The 18994-nt window shown below is 37.9% G+C and overlaps 1 protein-coding gene across 2 annotated transcripts; it reads left to right on the top strand.

Annotated features, from left to right (window-relative positions):
- The first annotated feature begins 18081 nt into the window (after positions 1-18081).
- Positions 18082-18708, top strand: LOC121885674 (myosin light chain 4-like). 2 transcript variants are annotated; one of them, XM_042395357.1, is made up of 2 exons: positions 18082-18147; positions 18220-18708. In XM_042395357.1, exons 1-2 carry the CDS (start codon positions 18082-18084, stop codon positions 18706-18708), a joined length of 555 nt encoding a protein of 184 aa, XP_042251291.1. The 2 variants fall into 2 exon arrangements, with proteins under 2 accessions (XP_042251291.1, XP_042251290.1); XM_042395356.1 differs by having other exon boundaries at positions 18082-18708.
- Positions 18709-18994: the final 286 nt, after the last annotated feature.

Below are 18994 nucleotides of genomic sequence, written 5' to 3'. Positions count from 1 at the left end.
CACATCCTCATTGCGATGCATCTAATAATCAATTTTTTGCCCCACACCTAATACCAAGGTGGTATTACAATTTTATTACACAACCAGTAGTTTCATTTCGCCCATTTACTCAACATAATTCTAAATCAGCCAGTTGTGGTGAGTCAGTTATTTTCTGTTGGAAACGTTTCTCTTTTATTTCTCATTCTAAGCTCACAGCAGATGAGGGGAGTTAGGGTCCAGGCTTTCAGTTGTGTACCACTATAGATCTATGCACAACCACCTAAATAAGAAAAAAGGGCTAGTACATGATATCCCCTTGCATGTATGCATCCCTGTCAATCAATGTGAGCCACTTTAGCAAATCACAGAGCGTAACTGCCAAATTTAATGCATTTTACCAAAGTACCAAACTAATAAAATGCCTAAATAAAAACAAATCAATATGGACTGTATATTTATTTATATTTGTGATTTACTGTCAGGAGTTTTGAGAATTTGATTTATATTTCTTTTGGGAGAGCTAAGAATGACAAGAAAAGAATGTGACAAAAGTTAAACCTGCTGGACATAAAACTACATGTCTACACACAAATTCCAATTGTGCATGTTTAAGATGACGGTAAGCAGACTTTGTTTTTGACTTTGGTTTCTACAATTACACCAAGATTTCTAAATTTTGGTTTTCAAAGAAAGAGATGGGTGCACTTAGAATTTCTTCTTTGAAGCCAATAACAATTATCTCTGTTTTTATACGTGAAGGAGATTTAGGCACACTCAGACAAAAGTGCATAATACGCTTCCAGAGAGAATCTGTGGAAAGGATTCCGTGTTGGAGAGCTCTAAATGCCATGTTAGTTCTCCAAGTTACAGAGTTGACAAAATGAATAAAAGTAGCTCTCAGTAGTAGTACTTCAACGACTTGAAAATCAGAAATTGTAATCCAGTTTAGATAATATGTATTATATATATGCATTTTAACACTTTCAATGAAGCTACAGACACACGTGGACACATAAATACACACCCTCAAAAAAGGCCACATACAAACTCACACATAAACACACAGAAACATGCATATGATGTACAACAAGATCACATTTCTAGCTGGAGCCATTGGACAGGTGCACATTTTTTTTAAGGTGTAACATTCAATCAGTGCTTATTTTCTCATGTCCCCTGCCATTAAAATGTTGAGTGACGCTTGATTAACACAACGGTTGGGAGACTATAGATAAATGGAATATGTGAATGTATAAGTAGTCTTGTCAAACTACAGCTCAGCTTGGTGTTTTCAAGAATGAGTTCATATGAGGGTAGTCTCAAAACCCTTTCCATTGGAAGGGCATTATTTTATGTTCTTCCATCATAATATTTACATAATGGAGTTGTTTTCAAGTATGTTGTATATGTATGAGTAGCATAGATTTTATGGAGTCAGGAGTCAAGGTAATAAGTTTGAGTTACAAAGCTAACCGAATAACCAAAGCTTGCTGACCTCTCGATACATTTGTATCTGTATGATGCTAATAGTTAAAGCTGCAGTCATAAATGTTTTTATATTAACAGTGGTTCATATGAATATGTGCACTGTGTGAGTGGAACGAACACCCCACTCTGCAGTTCCTCTCAGCTCTTTGGAGCATTTTAGCACCATTGAGCGGAATGCAGCTCACCTGTTTTGGCTCACTCTCACTCTTCTTTCTCAACCGCAATTCGAGCTGCAGTAGGTAGCTGTTTTCAAGGAAAAAACTCTGACAAACCCACTGTACACTACCTGCCCAGCAGCAGATAACAGACAATGTTAGGGACTAGCTGGTGAACATAGTGGAGCATTTAGTGGCTAAAGAGCCATTTCCCTCAGGAGCTAGTGGACCAGCTCCTGAGGGAAATGGTGCCTCAGGTGGACTATGAGAGGTAAAAGATAGAGAGAATACTTACATTTGCTGGTTGGCTAGAATCTAAGACTCCACATAGCTCCTTGAGGTAGAGAAGAAACGTTTCCCCAGTTTGTGTTTCAGGAGGCATGTTGTTTGCTTTGCCAGCATACTGTCTCCACCACAAACAGGTTGGTTGTTGCACCTCCCAGCATAACACCTTGCAGCTACTGTGTCATCCCACTGGAGAGGTCTAATTTTAGATTTGCATTTTTTATATGTATGCATTTTCATGTGGATAGTTTTGCCTAGCATATTTGTATTTAGTTTCAAACAAAAATATGATTTAAATGTTTAAAAATGTTTTATGAGAAAGGAAATGCATTCAACATATTTGTTAGACCTCAGTGATACACACAATGTGTTTGGGTGAGTAAAACTTATTGTAAACATAACCACAGCCTGTTCTCTGCCCATGTTTGTATTTGTTGTGTCAGCCCGTCCTCGTGAGAAAAAACACATCATCCGAACTGGGTCACTTCCCTGGGTCATAATTATTTCGGCTGCTAGATGGCATAAATGTAACTATAGGTCGTTTTTGCCGTCCTGAATTTTATACTGTTTAATTTGTACTGTTGTTTTTTTATGAGGATGTGTTGGTTGTGTAAGTGTTTTAATGACCTACCTACAGTTATGAGTGGTCCTTATAATTGACTGGTGTGATGCATAGTGATTTTTCTCTTGTGTCTGACACCTCACCAAACCAAAATAGATTGTGGCAGCATAACACTCATATTTAAGTTCTACCTCCAAAAAGTGGATTTTAATAACTTGGTTAATTAAACATTCAAATGTATGAATTTGGAGAAGGGTTTTTGATAATATACATGAGTGATTTTTACATTTCTTTAATTATTCTTCCATGGTGCTTGCTTCCATACAATAGGGCTCCTTGCACCAAGCTGTGGCCTCACCTGCTGATTAGGTTAATCTGTTTTCAGTTAGGGCATATAATCTGTCCATTTACAATGTAAGTGTTTTGAATGTAATAAAGACCACTGACAGGAGCCAAAACAGTGTCTTTTTTATCGAATGGACTGAAACCTGAGTTAAACTTGCAGTTTTACTTTTATAAAAGAATTGTTGACTATATTCATAATAATATGATGCCTACTGCATTTGATTACCTTAGATGCTTAGCTCTTTCTCCTACATTATCACAACACACCCACGGCAGATATTAGCTAGTATCCAGCCATGCTACCTTGGAGAGGTGTAATATTGCAGCGGCTTGTATTTCTCCTCATCATCTCTGTCTTTATTTATGCACTCATTACATTTTGATGCAGTGACCCCAGCTGTTACTCATGCATACCATTTAGTTCTATTAAAAATCTCACACTTCAAATGATTGATATAGCATGAGCAGATGCCAAAAACGAAACGTCCCGTCAGCAGCACGCACATTTGTTTATCTGATTTTTTTAATTTTTCCTTCCCACTTAATCTCAGTTGTTTATCTTCTCACAGCTAATTGTTTTTTGTACATGTCCTGAAATGCTGAATAACTGCAAGTTTCTTTGTTGTTGGAGTATGAAAACCACAATGCCACTTCTGATCTCTTTAGGATATATAAAACGGACACAATGATAAGCAAAGAAATTAAACTTATAGTTTTAATCCATTCCACAAAGTTTAAAATGTCTGAAAAAGTCTAGTCTAGCAGATTTTATAAGTCTTTGTACATAACAGAAAGTGTATACAAACCACCACATGAAATGAGAAGGCACACTATCACCCATAGAAAGAAAATTTGGTTATTGTATAATAAGAAGCAGCAAATCCCCTCCGTGCCTGGTGGTGCTTGTTTTGCTGGGACATGCAAGTGTCCACGTCCTGCAGCTGCAATGGCTGTATTGGATCTTTTTGTCAAAGTATTAAATCACAAACATAATGACATGAGCAGCAGCACAAAACTGCAAAATATGGCAAAACAAATGGCAAAAAAATAGTAATAAGGCTTGCTGTTAATATGTGTGATGTTCACTGATCAACATAACCATTTCAACATGTAGAGCTAACTAGCTAACAGACGACTCAGTGAATGCTATCACACACTGACTGCATAAATTCATCCAACAATGAATCTTAAAGTTTGCACTCCTTCTGGTTTTTGGATTATTATTATATTATGATCTTCGTGCTGCAAATGTTTTTTCAAATATGTTTGATCAAATATTGTAGATTTTTCCAGTAAACAGGTCTCAATGGAGGAGAGAGCCCTTTTTGTAGCTGCTAGTGAATGTGACTTACTTGCTGTTTTACCCTTTATTGTTATAAAGAGGACGGTACATCTCAAAATGCATCTACCCACCTGGGAGAGATTCTGATTTGAATGACAGCAGCCCTCCTCAGTTCATTATCCTACTCTAACCTGAGTGCACATAGAACACACACACATATTTCCATTTACAAATGTGTATTACTTGCAAAGCTTGCTCACTTAGAAAAATGAACTCCATTTATGTCCTCCATAAAAGTATGTCATGCAGCACAAGTACCGTCAGCTCTGTAAGGGGCCAGAGCACAAAGAACTCTGAAAATTGGACATGCCTTGGCCCAATGCTTTCTTGATGTTTGGAGGGATGTCTGTTTAATGCAGGCTGTTATGTTTTGCCAAATAAACTTCCACTAAGCAGATAGCACTAATGTAGTAACAGCAGACTTCTCTTCTTTTATGGGGTTGTTAGTGAATGAAAGCAATTTTTGTTATAACATTATTTTACCGCTGTAATGCAACCGTCAAGTGAGCAAGGTAACTGAGGCATTATGATATAAAAATCTATCAAGAGTTATCTACCAAATATGTGCACCTGCTTGAGTTACTCTCATTGAGACCAGAGGGTTAGAGGTTGAACCAGAGGATCAGTGACAACGATATTAATGAGTAACGTCAGACATTTAGTTATGTAGTTAATGTCATTTCTTAAACATCATGAATTATGTGTTTGTGTAGCCTTTATAGATCTATGAAGTGAGTAGGTACCTGTACTATAATTCATACCTATACTAAGTGAGTAGTATAGGTATGAAGTGAGTCAATTAGCACTTGGTTTCCATAGCAACCAGAAGCCAAGTGTCCACTTAAAGGTAAAGTCGGCCATTCTAATCAAATACACTTTTTGTCAATTCAGCAAAAATCTCATGGTCCGCTAGCTGTCCATTCTGTGTGTGCCCTGAAAAAAATTTGGTGTCCACACACAGCAATGGCTCTGTAAATGGGCGTGTAAACACAGTGGCTTGCAGCAAGCCACACAACACTACTCTGGCCAATCAGCAGCAGGGGGCATTTGTGCTCATGCACAGGACAGGGGGAAGTCATCAGAGCAGCTGTCTGTATGAGGACATGACAGTCTCCCGTCTTCAGTACCCATTAAGTGGTGAGGGAGGGCTGGCGAATTGGAGAGAGAGAAGCCATGGCCCATTCACATAGAAAGTGTTTTCTCACGGAACAGATATGCTTCCATTTTATTTAATGTATCGATCCACACCAAATCCGAGGCAGTCTCATGGAGACCCCCTGCATTTTTTTATGCTCCGTGTCCATTTCTGTTGTGTTTAGTGAAACATAATCTGAGCAGGCAGTTGTTTAAATCACACAAATATCCCGCTGTAAATGTGTTTTGAACTTATTAACCGTATCGATGAATCAATAAATACAAACACTATTGATTTCTTCCTGTGGAGTTGACATGCAAACTATTTTGGTTCAGTAAATTTCTGCTGTCAGTCAGCCTGGTGAAGGCAGTTTGTCCGGCCGCTGTCCTCTCAGCTCCCCAGCTGCAGCTGACAGCCGGCTGCTTCTGAGGACAGAGACGCTGAATGCAAGTTGAGGGAGAAGTGGGGAGGCTGCAGAGAGGCGGAGAGTGTGGATGGACTGGAGACAGTTTTTTTTTCATGCTAGTGAGAGCAACATAAGTGACTCTACAGCTGACGCATCACTCTGTATTCTGCCATATTTCTCTTTTGGTTGTTGCCTTGGCAATGTGTCCATGAATTGGGGGGGCAGAGCTTGTGAAGGAGCATGAAGGCAGGGGTGTATTTGTTTGGGTGTTTAGTTCAAATATCACCAGTCTTTCTCCAGAATGACTGACTCTGCCTTTAGTAGCCTGTATTACATACTGAGTCTGAAGAGGCAAGATGGATTACATTCATAGTTTAGTCTGTTAGAAGTAACACTGCCTGTTACCAGTCACTCAGCTGTGCTTTTAACATTTGGCCAGTAGGTTACTTGTTGGTTATTGAAACAATAATAATAATAATAATAATAATAAAGCAAAAATAAAATCATAAAACAATTAATCTGAAGTCTCAGGCTCTCTGTTTCTTGTTAATATAAAAATTTTAATCTTTAAAATAATTGAGACGATACATTTCAAATTTAAGGGCCTTCAACCCCAAAACACAATCCTACAATTACCATCACATTACACAATTTATACATAATCTTATACAGTAATAGGCTACTGCTACCCTGTTTACATTGCTGGTAGTGTTGAAGTTGGCTTAACATTTTGAATACAAATTCATTTTGAATTTAATCACAATTAACATGCTATTTGATAGTATTTTACCTTATTGTTTGTTTTTTTGAAGCAGTTGGTTGGAGTAGGCTACAGCCAAAAAAATATCACCCTTTCTGTCAAAATACCTTTATTTTCAGGGGGGCAGTGTAGACTGAGAGAAAGTGATGTGAATCAGACAGATTACATGTGCATTTAAGAATAGATGGAAGCTATTGCTTGGGACTTGCAACACTTTTCCTCCATTTCTCTCCACAAACCCCACAGCTGTCAGTGGACCTCATTTAAAAAAAAAATCCCTGAATATAGCCAGTAGCGGTGCCAATGCAAGCATAGAAGAAGAAAATATTAATTAATGGTTGAAATTTTGGCCTGCAGTTTAACCCACTATCCATATTTGATGCTACATCCCAACAGAAGAAATTGCAATGCTTTGGCACAGATGAAGCAATTCATTTAAGTCTTAGATAATTAAAATGTTTTATCTTTGTGACATTTATGTCCGTCACATTCTTGGTAAAGGGCAGGAGGACTGATTAGCTTCCATTGAATTTATAGCTTGTAATGCCGTTGAAATCCACAAAGATAGAATAGCTATGAGAGATTGAAGACTGAATTAAAAACTATCATCGGCAGAAAGGAAAATTCTCTTCCTGTATTTTCAGAACACAGTTTCCCTTGGTGAATTATTTGAGCATTTGCATCCACAAAGATGAAAGATAACAAAATATCAACTCGCAGCCCTGTCTATATCATCAGGCTTGTGGAAAATAGTGTAAGTAGTGAGTGCTGGTTAGTTTAAGGGCACAGAGTATGGCGTCTACTCATGTCAAAAAGCACTTTTTAAAAAACATTTTCTCAATTAATTACTGCAAAAGTTCAATTTAGGTTGATCCAAATACATTTACAGCAGTGAAAGTACTGTATAGCGGAGGAAATACACCAAGAATATACAAAGCACATTTCTGATACCCGTTAAACTGAAGTGTGTACATATTTTGATGTCCAAGAATTAACAGTCAGTTGAGAGCTTTTTTAATGGAAGACCAAATCCATTTTATACTTTTAACGTGTTTTAAATGTAAATGTGGTGGTGTTGGGCACTCGTTTTAGGATGACTTGAGGATGCCAGCACTTAAACAAACCACACAGATATAAAACAGCCTGTTTTCCTTTTTTCCAGTTTGAACAAGTTAGCAAGTACAGGGGAATACAAAAAAAAATCAAAAGCAGTGTAACACCTAACACACACAACTCAATTACTGCCCTGGAATGCCTCTTGAACACAGGAGAGTCAGTAACTAAACTCAAGTGACCACTTTTTGGAAGAAATCTAATATTTGTCACACATAATTTTCTGATATAAATGTTGGATTTTGCATTTTCTCCATGTGTCTGCATGGGTTTTCTCTGGGCACTGTACTTTCCTCCCTTACCCCCCCAAAAAAACAAAACATGCATGTTAGCTGATTTGTAAACCTCTAAATTGCACACAGGAGTGAGGTGCAGTGTTTTCTCTGTCTATGTCGGTTAGTCCTTTAATGGAGTGGCAACATTTCCAGAGTGTTGGGATAGGCCTAGTCCTCCACAACGCTGCACACGATAAGCAGTTTAGAAAATGGAAGCAGTTTGACAAAAATGAAAGTGGGATTGACGTAGAAAATGAATGAATGTTAACACTGTGTGATCAGAGGCAACAGAGCATAGATAAACAAAAATACCATACATTCTCATACACTGCTATCTCACTTTCCAAAAACAGCTGTATATTTTTTGATATGATTCCTGCCATTGTCCTGTTTTGTTTCCTTAGCTCATTCTGCCCCTATCCCAGCCTTAAGTCCCACACTCTCTTCCCTTGGTTTTGCTATTCTCTACCTGTCTAGCTGATACCCCCAGACTTTCTTGCCGTGTTCCTAAACCCATCTGCTCATCTGTTTCCGCTCCCCAATTATCCTTACCTGTTGCTCATTACCTCATCAGCCCCAGCAGCTTATATACCTCTGCTATCCATTCCCTGCCAGACCCTGTCATTGTTGCATGTTGTCTACTTGTGGCTCCAGCCACCTGTACCTGATCCTGGTCTGTACCTGTATCCTGTTATCATGTTCCTGCTGATACCTGTTTCTGCCTTACCTGTGGTTTAGACCTTCTGCCTTGCTGTTACTGACCTATAAGCCTGTTTTTGGATTATTAAAGCCTTTTTAATGTTGAGCCTTGGTGTCTGCATTTAGGTCCTCCTGTGTTCAGCGTGACATATTTCTTCTAAATAAAGGAAACTGATTTTTTTTTTTTCCTCATCTTCATGTTGTTGCTATGTACTGCTAATTCCATGCTTTGGTCTTAACAGGCAGTTTGAAACATTTAGGGACAAATTTGTAGTGTTTGTAGTGTTTCTACTGTACATCTCACTGCAAAAAAGTCAAGTCAGTTTTATTTATATAGCACCAAATCACAACAATATCAGGGCACTTTTCACATAGAGCAGGTATAGACTGTACTCTTTAATTTACAAAGACCCAAGATTCCCCATGAACAAGCACTTGGCGACAGCAACGAGGAAAACTCCCCTTTAACAGGAAGAAACGTCAAGCAGAACTGGGCTCTAAGTGGATGGCCAGTTGATAGGATATGCCTTGGCCACATGGGATAAACTTGGTGTTATAGCTAATTGAGAAGAATCAAAAATCAGAAGCGTCGCTCCACTTATTTTCTCAATGGAATTAGCCAGTCCACTAAATATTCTTGCCGCTATGAAAGCACACAAATCTTCCATCCTGCTCTGTGGTCACACCTACAGCTGAACAGAGTCACTGGCCTTGTTGGATGAAGCCCTGGATTTGTCAGAGACCTGCCTGTGTACACTATTGCTTCTTCTGTTGCCCAGCAACTGACTCGGTCTCATTGTGTATGCCTCATCAGACGTGGTGGTTTGAGAAGGACCAGCACCAGCAACATTGACTGTCAATGGGGAGCTTTCAGCTGAGAGAGAGTAAAGTAATTGTGTCCAATTTTATTTTGTGTATTCCAATATTAATTGTTACCAATTAATGTTCATAGCTGATGTTTAATATTCTTTGTCCTATTTTAGTAGTACTTTACACAACTGTATTCTGTTTTGTTGATCAAATCAATAATCCAACTATTTCCCACGTCATTGCTCACTTATCTATTGTATCATTTAACGTATATGATCAGTAACTTCTGTATTTCAGTTCACAGCAGTCATGTCTGGCATTTATTTTCTTCTGAGTACAAATAAGCTTTGTCTGGAAAAAGACTTTTCAAGCCCCTGATTTACAGATAAGAAGGTAATTTCACAAAGGTGTTACCTCATCACAGGGTAGTGCCCAGAATGAGATTAAAAGAGATTAAAATCTCAATCAGTGAATCAGTAATAAACATCATTGAGATATGATGTTTATTGTTGATGTTAATTTAATCTTTAATCTTTATTTTCTATATCTCCCAACTTTTGTTATACTTCCACTACTTATTATGCTAAAATAGATGAAAAAAGAACAAGCTCGAGCCAGTCCCTATTTACATTTACAGCCATTCTTGGAGTCCTCAAGAAAGCATCAAACTGTACACTCACAAAAAACCAAAGTAAGATATTAGCTTGAATGAAATGGGAATAAGAAATAGAACATTGCAGTATGAAGATGTGCTGAATTCAGCACACTGCTTAAAAATGCTGCTTGTTAGTAAACAAGAGCTCTTTGCAGAAAAAAATATACTGGCATAAAGTCAAATCTGTCACAAGTAAACATGTCAAACTAATGACATGCTAGCAAAAAAGGTTTAAGTTGTCTTAACACTGACCCATGTCACCCACATGTAGCATAACAGCTGGAGCCCAATTGGGGTGTGAAATATGGACTGAACATACCCAGATATAATTGCCATAGTAGCCATATTATGCATCATGTCAGTACTTCATCAGATGCCAAACCAACTCTGTATGGCTACTGGAAGTGTTTTTTTTTTTTTTTTTTTGAGCTGCTTTTGTGTGTGTGTGTGTGTGTGTGTGTGTGTGTGTGTGTGTGTGTGTGTGTCTCAATGAAGCATCTGTATAATGAAGAATGCTAGCTGTTGCAGATGTCTTATGGCTCTATGCAAATCTCTTTTGTGCATCAAAGTGTATTCTGATCCATGTAATGTTTATGTGATCTCCTCTGGTTTGTCACAAGTTGTCACTTGTGAGTACAGGCAAAGTTTACTTTGTGGAGTGGAGTAAACAGACAAACTTGGAGGAGATGCAAAAAAGGTAAAGTTTTAGAGTCCATATTTCTCTGATAGATAGTGAAAGCACTCTGAAGACATGTTTGGTCCACTTTTGCCAGGATTAAGGGTCTGAATTAAACATACAGGCATTCCAGCTGAGAAAAGCACCTGGTAAGCTTTGAGGAAAACATCTCATAAGCCTGTGTGCTGCTGGGATAAACAGGTACAAGCCATTCAGAGGCACGCTCCAAACACGGCATCAGAGGCACATCGGAAATAGACCAGTCCAGCTGAACAGAAGAGGATTCTGCCTCCAAGCCAAGTACTCTGTAGAGAATAGGGGGGGTATGAATAGCTTGGAAACTTCCCTAATCTCCCCGTCAGTTCCAAGCCAAGCTTGTGGGAAGGAGGCATAGTGCTCATTCCTAGTAAGGGGCATGTGGCAGTTGTGCACTATGATCTCCCAGCTATTGTTTGCTGCATACATGGGTACATTCTACATACAATTGATGCCAAACTAATATAGACTTAAAACTGATAGAGTGCAAAGGATCATATAAACTTCTGAAGTTCATCTTGACATTTAGTTACCATTTACATAGAGTTTTTGTGAAAGAGGTTATTTAAAAAAGCTAACCTTTATAGGGGATTAAATCTATCATAGCTACAAAGAAAATCAACAAGCAATGTGAACATTTAAAAAGCACAACAGTAATCCTATTGGTATACATTTATATTATGAGAGTCTATATATTTCAGACCGCATCTGTAATATCAACAAAATTAATTTTCTATTTTTAGTTAAGTGTTCTTTAGCCTAATCTAATTGGGATACATGAATATAATTAAACTTGATTTTTGAACTAGGCTTGGCTATGACTAGTATCTCAAAGCTAACAAGGTACACTGATTGTCTGAATCACATATCATACAGTAATCCAACCCTGAGCATGAAAAGGTGCCCCTCTCTGATTCAAGGTTCACTGGGTTAAGTCAGTGCTATTGTTATTACGAGTGCTGACATTCAATGCTTGGCTTCACTGATGGTGTACCTTTTCTTTAATGACAAAGGTCACGTCTATATATAACTGTCTGAATGAAAGACACAATTCTGTTACCTTAAGGGCTTTTTTTACAGAGACATGTATAGTGTGTTAATTCATTGTCCAAAGAGTATTTGCTAATTCCATTTATTCAAAAAGAATAACTTTGACTTTAGACTTTATATTCAGACTTATGTGTTTTATAATGTACATTTCAAAGGTCTAATGTAAAATTGTATTCTTGGCCACAACTATTTTTAATGTCATAATATAAAACAGAGGGCTGAGTATCACAAATTGACTCTCCTCATTTCATATACAGCACCTCTTTATCATGTTGTAAACTTATTGTGTTTTGATTAATTTCAAATTGCTTGCTTTGCTTCAGTAGAGTGTGAAATGCACTTTCCCTTTTGTAGTTTTTCAATTTCTATCATTGTAAGTGGGGGGAAAGAGTACGGGGTGGGCAAAGAGAATGAACACATGGATGTCTGGTGTAATTAAGAAACTGAAGTATTAGAACAGGCAATGCCTTCACCAGCTACAATTCATCAAACATGGTCTTAATTAAATTGTTTACACAGATGTCTGCAAGCTGGTTCCTGCAACAGTCATTCCATTATAACAACGCAATATTATTACTGGACTCATAAGAAAAAGTTTTGTGTGGCTGATCACCACACTCTATAGGGCAGCATAAAATACACAATGTAATTCCTATTTGAGATTAGCCAATTCAAACAAGCACTATATCTCTTTGGAAGTTGCTATGAAAAGCCCCGTTCTTGGGAGTGGCAGCTGTAGAGGGGGGGACCATTAATATTTAGGCTTTACATACCTCACTGTCAACAAATAATAGAATCTTGATGGACAGCTGCGAGGTGTTTATAGTTCTTTTCAACATAATTATTAGCAAGACATAAATGTTGAAATACAGTAGCTGGCTCTTCTTATGGAGCCACAGATGTGTTGGATTTATATATAGTTGTTGATGTTTTGTTTTTTTTCTCTCACACAAAGGAGAATCTGTACTTTTCCCATCCTGTTCATTATATGAGGTGAGTGGAATAATTCCATATACAACACAGTCAATAGGGCTCCAAAGGAAAGAAAGGGCTTAGGGCAGTTTCTCTTTTTAGCCAGTTAACAAAACACAGAATCTTTAAAGTCTGACTCAGACCCTGCTGCGGCTATAGGAGGAATGTAACCGTTGTCTCGATCACTCTCTTTTATTAGCCCTGTCCAGACCAGTGGTCTGCCTGCCCTCATTCCCAATGTTATCTCAGGGATTAAGGGCTTGCTGTCTTTGCCCACCCTCTCTTCGCCTGGTCACACAGATATAAACAAACACTCTGAAGACCTCCACAAAACACACGCCTCCATGCACACACTCGCCCACACATGCATTTAGAGGGAAGAAGTTACCCAGAGGAGTTAAAAGGGAATGACTGACTTTAGGTAGGGATTTGCTCAAAAACATCTCAGTATAGCTTTGAGTACAGACAGCTATACTGATTACAATTTATATTGTTCAAGAGAAGAAAGAAGAAAAAAAGACCTCTATCATCTTTGAAGATGCTTTTAAAGCTTTTTGACCAGTTAGGTGCAGAAGAACTCAATCACAAACTGACCAACACACAGCCCTGACAAAATCACCTTTTATTGTATTTTCTTTTTGAGTTGACCAGCTGTAAACTTGGTAGATGAAAGTGGAATTTGTGGGTCATAAAAACCAACACAATGAACTACAAGAGGCTACAAAGGTCTATAGAGCTTGTAGATTCAGTAATGATGTTCTGTAGGTTCACCACCATGAGAAGTCCCTTTCAAATGATCTGACTCATTGTACATGTAAAAAATATTGATTAGTGCAGCTTTAAAAATAAGGATAACCCACAATCCAACTTATTGAATATCAGAGTGACACATGTACATCAATATCATAACTCAATTAAGAAGAATCCTTATTAGTTACACTGTAGGCCTGAGAGTACCATGGTAACAATACCAATTTATATAGATTACCTTAGCATTAAGCATATCAATATTCAGTAAGGAATGCAAGACTGGACTTTTATCAGGTTGGATGTCATGTTTGAGTGGGCTGCGTCTGAGAGAGACAGAGTGGTGAATGTTTCTGAACACACTATTATTGTGCATATCCTGGTTTAAATCATATCACTATACTTGATTATAATGTCATGTAGGTTTATGATCACTGTCATGGACTGGCAACATTTCCAGAGTGTTGGGATAGGCTCAGTCCCCTACAATGCTGCACATGATAAGCAGTTTAGAAAATGGAAGCAGTTGGACAAAAATGAATGTGGAATTGGTATAGAAAATGGATGAATGTTGATACAACAGAGCATGGATAAACAAAAGTACCATACATTTTGGAATACTGCTATTTCACTTTCCAAAGACAGCTGTATATATTCTTTCATGATTCCTGCCTGTTTTCTGCACAGTCGAGTTGTCAAATCATTGACATGAGTCTATGTCATATCTATGAATTAAAAGAAACAGATTTGGTTTATGCCTGCCTGGACACGCATTTTAGTACTGTCTGTCTGTCTGTCACTCCTGGATTTGGCTTCTTCATCTCATTGCCAGTTATGAAACACAAGAGAGACAATAAATATTCAACAACATTTAAAATTTTGACTGGTATCAGACTTTCACTTGTTCCATATACAAAATTATGTTATCACCATATTGTATTTTTTTATAATTAACTCTACATCACTCAAGTTGAAGACGTGCGTGTGCAGACCGTGATCAGAAACTTGGAGTGGGTGGAAGGGTACCAAGTTTCGTCTGAATAAGTAAAATCACAAAAACCTGATCATAACAAGAGAACATAGTCAGTAATTAGTAATGTGGAACAACACAAGTAAAACTTGGACAAAATCAATTTATAAGGTTTTTTTGAAGATCTGAGATAAAACGGTTCTGTTCAACATGTACAGACAGCTGACAGCTCTTCAAAGATCATAGGGACCAACAAAATTACCACTTGTTTGGCTTCAAATGCAGAAAGCAGTAATCGACTGGTTCAATCATTGCAATAGTGATTGAAGCCTTGTTTGAAGGGACATTTGACAGAAAATAGGAACAATAACAAGTCTGCTGGAGTTTAAAGATGCTAACCTTCTTTAACAGAAGCCTTAACCTTGAGGTTACCATGAATGTGAGATTAAATCGATCATAGCAGGAGGTAATATTTTGAAAGCAGGTATGATTGATGTATATGGATTAAATTTTGAACCTTTTGGTGGCTGATATGACAATTATCATTATCAGTAAGTAACCCATCCAAGTGAAGAAGATAGCAAATGAGGTGAAACACTGAACCATTTCATCACTTCTTTTTATTAAAAAATGAGGGAAATACTCGGAATCTTAGATATATTGCATTTATAATATTCCATTTGGCCTCACTTGCAGGTCTCACTCCTCTTTGTTTCCGTCTGACATAAACGTGCAAACACCCACATACACATACACATCAAAAGACGACAAATTAGCTGCCAGTTTTACTTGCCATGTGACCTCAAAAGCAAAGAGAAGGGAGATAATAATCTCAGGGTAAGGACAGACACACACACACACATCTGCACACTTAAACTACGCTGTCCAAGGACTTCCAGCTCTAGATTGACAGATCAAGGAGGACCAGCGTGAAGATAGAGAAGGGTAAATGTGATTATGGCATGACAGGCTTTAGTTGTCCTAAACAGAGTTGATAAACTGTGATGCATACATACAATTAAAGTTGCTGTGATTGAAATTGTGGAACAGAAGTGCACATCCTACATAATATACCCTCTCTCCCATAAATGAAATTAAGGTTTTGTTTAATTTATCATTCACTGAAGGGAATTACAGAGCAGTAATCTACATAAAGCCAATTGACATAATGTGTGTTTATAAACTGGACACATAATGGAATTGCCTTACTTGCTTTCACCTTGTTACACTGTAAATCATACTATATGTAGAGTTGGGTATAGGAACACATAGATAAAAGACACATTTAAGTGACAGAGGATGCTGCCAGTAAAAAGGCTGAATACCTACTGTTTTTGGTTAAAGCAATGTGATTTGCTGTAATTTATAAATAATAAATGTAAGTGAATTGAAAAAAAACATGGTATTTTTGACTTTAAAAAATCTGAAATCATCTAGATATAATTAGAAAATAACTTAATGGCTCTAATTTGGTGCCTGCAGCTGACCTCATACATACTGTATTTATTGTCTAATAATGGATTCTGGCACTGAATGTATTTTTAACATTTATGGGCTTAACTGGTTGACCTTTCCAGTACATTTGCCTTTAATAAAGTAGTAATTAAGAGTCCCTTTAGGATCACTGAGAGCTTGCCAGGTTCCTAAATATCGTGGAACACTCTAAGCTACTCCATGACAGGAGGGAAAATGCAAGCTATCATTTATCCTGGGAAATGAGAAATTGCCAAAAACCCTTAACGTATCATTGAGCATTGCTGCTCATACTATCCAAACACATCTCTCTTTGAAAAGGGTTTGGCAGACTTTGTCTCTTAAAAAGTATAACCTGATAGCATTAATACCAAAGCAGATTTAATTAATTTCCCCCAAGCCCTATCACCTTTTTGTCACAAGAGGATGCCCTCCTCTTATTATTGCTTTTTAATACAGCCTGCTGTTTACAGTGTAATGTTGTTGTATAATTCAGGTAGCAATAAAATACTTACTGGTTTCTACTGGTACTGCTAATGTAGGTACGGTGAAACAAGATTATAGGAAGTAAGAGAGTTATAATTGGGCATTTTATAAGGAAGGAGAAATAAATTATCCACTCTTAAATTCATATGCATTGAGGAGAGAGGTGCACTTCACAAACATTTGTACAATTATACACAAACTGCAACTATAGCCGGGTACGTATGTTTGACAAATACATTGTATGAGTTTGGGGCAGAATGCTTTACATCTGTACCTGCAAAACAGGTGCAAAAGCCTCAGTAAATCTGGCCCTTTTGTAAATACTGTACCTAAGGAGAACAATGATATTGAAGTTGAAGAAAATGGTGTTAACAACACTGACATTCTGTGGAATCACTGGTATCACATAATTTACAGTTGGAATATTCTACCAAAACTGGGGGTCACAATAAGGTAACAAAAGGGGCTTTAGGAAAATCTCGACTCAGATGGAGGATTATTTACAATGGCCCCTAACAACAAAACACATCAGAAAGCAGAAACCTTAAGAGAATGTGCTCCAAATCAAAAATGCTTCAAATTGTAGAACACATACAATAGTGAAAACACAAACATGAAGAGAAATTACCTCCAAATAAAAGACGAAGCAACAAATACTAAAACACAAACAACATTAAGAGAAAGGCAAAAACAAAAGTGAAAACAAAAACAATGAGAGAAATGCAACAAATACTAAAACACAAAGTGAAAAAAAAAAATGAAGGAAAATTTGCTCCCAAACAGAAACAGCTGCAAATGGCAAAGCACATACAGAAAAGGAAAAAGAAATAACAAAAGCAGAAATACAAATCTTGGAATAATGAGGGAGAGATTAAATGTGGGAGAAATCAAATGCTAGCTCACAGTAGTAATGGGTGTAGTTCAATAAAAAAAGGATTTTGTGCAGCCTTTTTCCTCTTTAATTAGGAAATTTACAACAACAAACAATCAAAAACTTCAGTTTTGTACTGTACCCAGTATTTATCACAATACTTAAAGAGTATAATTTATATCTCCTTTCATCCAAAATACCCAATTGTCACTCCCTTGTAACAATTTACAAGTGATTAACAAAGTTTTTTTGTTTTTTTTTCGGTACCTGATTTATACACCAAAATTACCCTATAAATTACAGGCTGTAATATAGCATAACCACTTTTGAGTTTGCTAGAACAATGATCTGGAAAAAAAGAATAGTATTGTTCCAGAAAGCAGTGATTCCCAGACTTTCAACAGTTAGCGAGCAAAGTTATTTTGGTCCCTCTCCCTCTCCCTTGTGGGCTGATACATTGTCTGTGCACTGATCCCTTTGTCCATCAGAGAGACAGAACATTTTCAGCCTAATGCAACTGGACCCTTGCTAATGACAGCAAATAGCCCTGTCGGCTAGATGACAGCAGCTGAGAACAATACTTAATGTTGACATCACTTGCTATGAGGATCTATTTTGGATTTCTTCCTTTTATAGTGTGCTGTTGGAAATTGCAATCTGGCTCCCTAGACAAAGCACATATAAAGGAAGAGAACGTGGCCCACTGTGCTCGGGAATCACTTTCAATCCCTTCAGACTCTTTCTTTTTTCTCAGCAAGTACCAGCTCACCTCTGAATACCTTAGCAACATGGCACCAAAGAAGATTGAACCAAAGAAACCTGAGCCCAAAAAGCCAGAGCCTAAGAAAGATGCAGCTCCAGCTGCTAAGCCAGCACCAGCTGCTAAGCCAGCTCCACCTCCAGAGTCACTGCCTGAGCGTCCCAAGGAACCTGAGTTTGACCCCAAAAGCATCTCTCTTGAGTACTCTGCTGACCAGATTGAGGAGTTCAAGGAGGCCTTCACCTTATTCGACCGCACACCGAAAGGAGAAATGAAGATCACATATGCCCAGTGTGGAGATGTGATGAGAGCTCTGGGCCAGAACCCTACCAATGCAGATGTGCTGAAAGTGCTTGGAAAACCACGGCCAGAGGACATGGGCACTAAAATGGTAGACTTTGAGACCTTCTTGCCAATGCTGCAACATATCTCCCGTGCAAAAGATCAAGGCAACTTTGAGGATTTTGTGGAGGGTCTCAGGGTTTTTGACAAGGAAGGCAATGGCACCATCATGGGAGCAGAGCTGCGTCATGTGCTGGCAACACTGGGAGAGAGGATGACAGAGGATGAAGTGGACAGACTGATGGCTGGACAGGAGGATGCCAATGGGTGTATCAACTATGCCTCCTTTGTAAAGCATATTCTCTCTGGATGAACAGGACATTTAACCATAAAGACTTAATTTTACCTCTGTTTTCTCCATTTTCTAGACCCTTGTCCATTTAGAGGTGAGCATGTCACTTAGTCAGTGGCATTATTTTTATGCAGTGAAGAGCAGTGGTTAATGTTCAGTGAGAAATGCTGGCCGCAAGACCTATGATTAGTTCTTTTTAATAAACATTCTGAAATATAATGAAATGCCAATGAGATAATATGGACAACCATAATGAAAACTCCATTAATAAAGGAAATATGATTACAAACTGCTTCTCACATGTCAT

The sequence above is a fragment of the Thunnus maccoyii genome, chromosome 19, assembly GCF_910596095.1.
Source record: "Thunnus maccoyii chromosome 19, fThuMac1.1, whole genome shotgun sequence".
Classification (NCBI taxonomy): domain Eukaryota; kingdom Metazoa; phylum Chordata; class Actinopteri; order Scombriformes; family Scombridae; genus Thunnus; species Thunnus maccoyii.
Note: the sequence above shows the minus strand (reverse complement) of the source record. Positions and strands in the feature narration are given on the sequence as shown.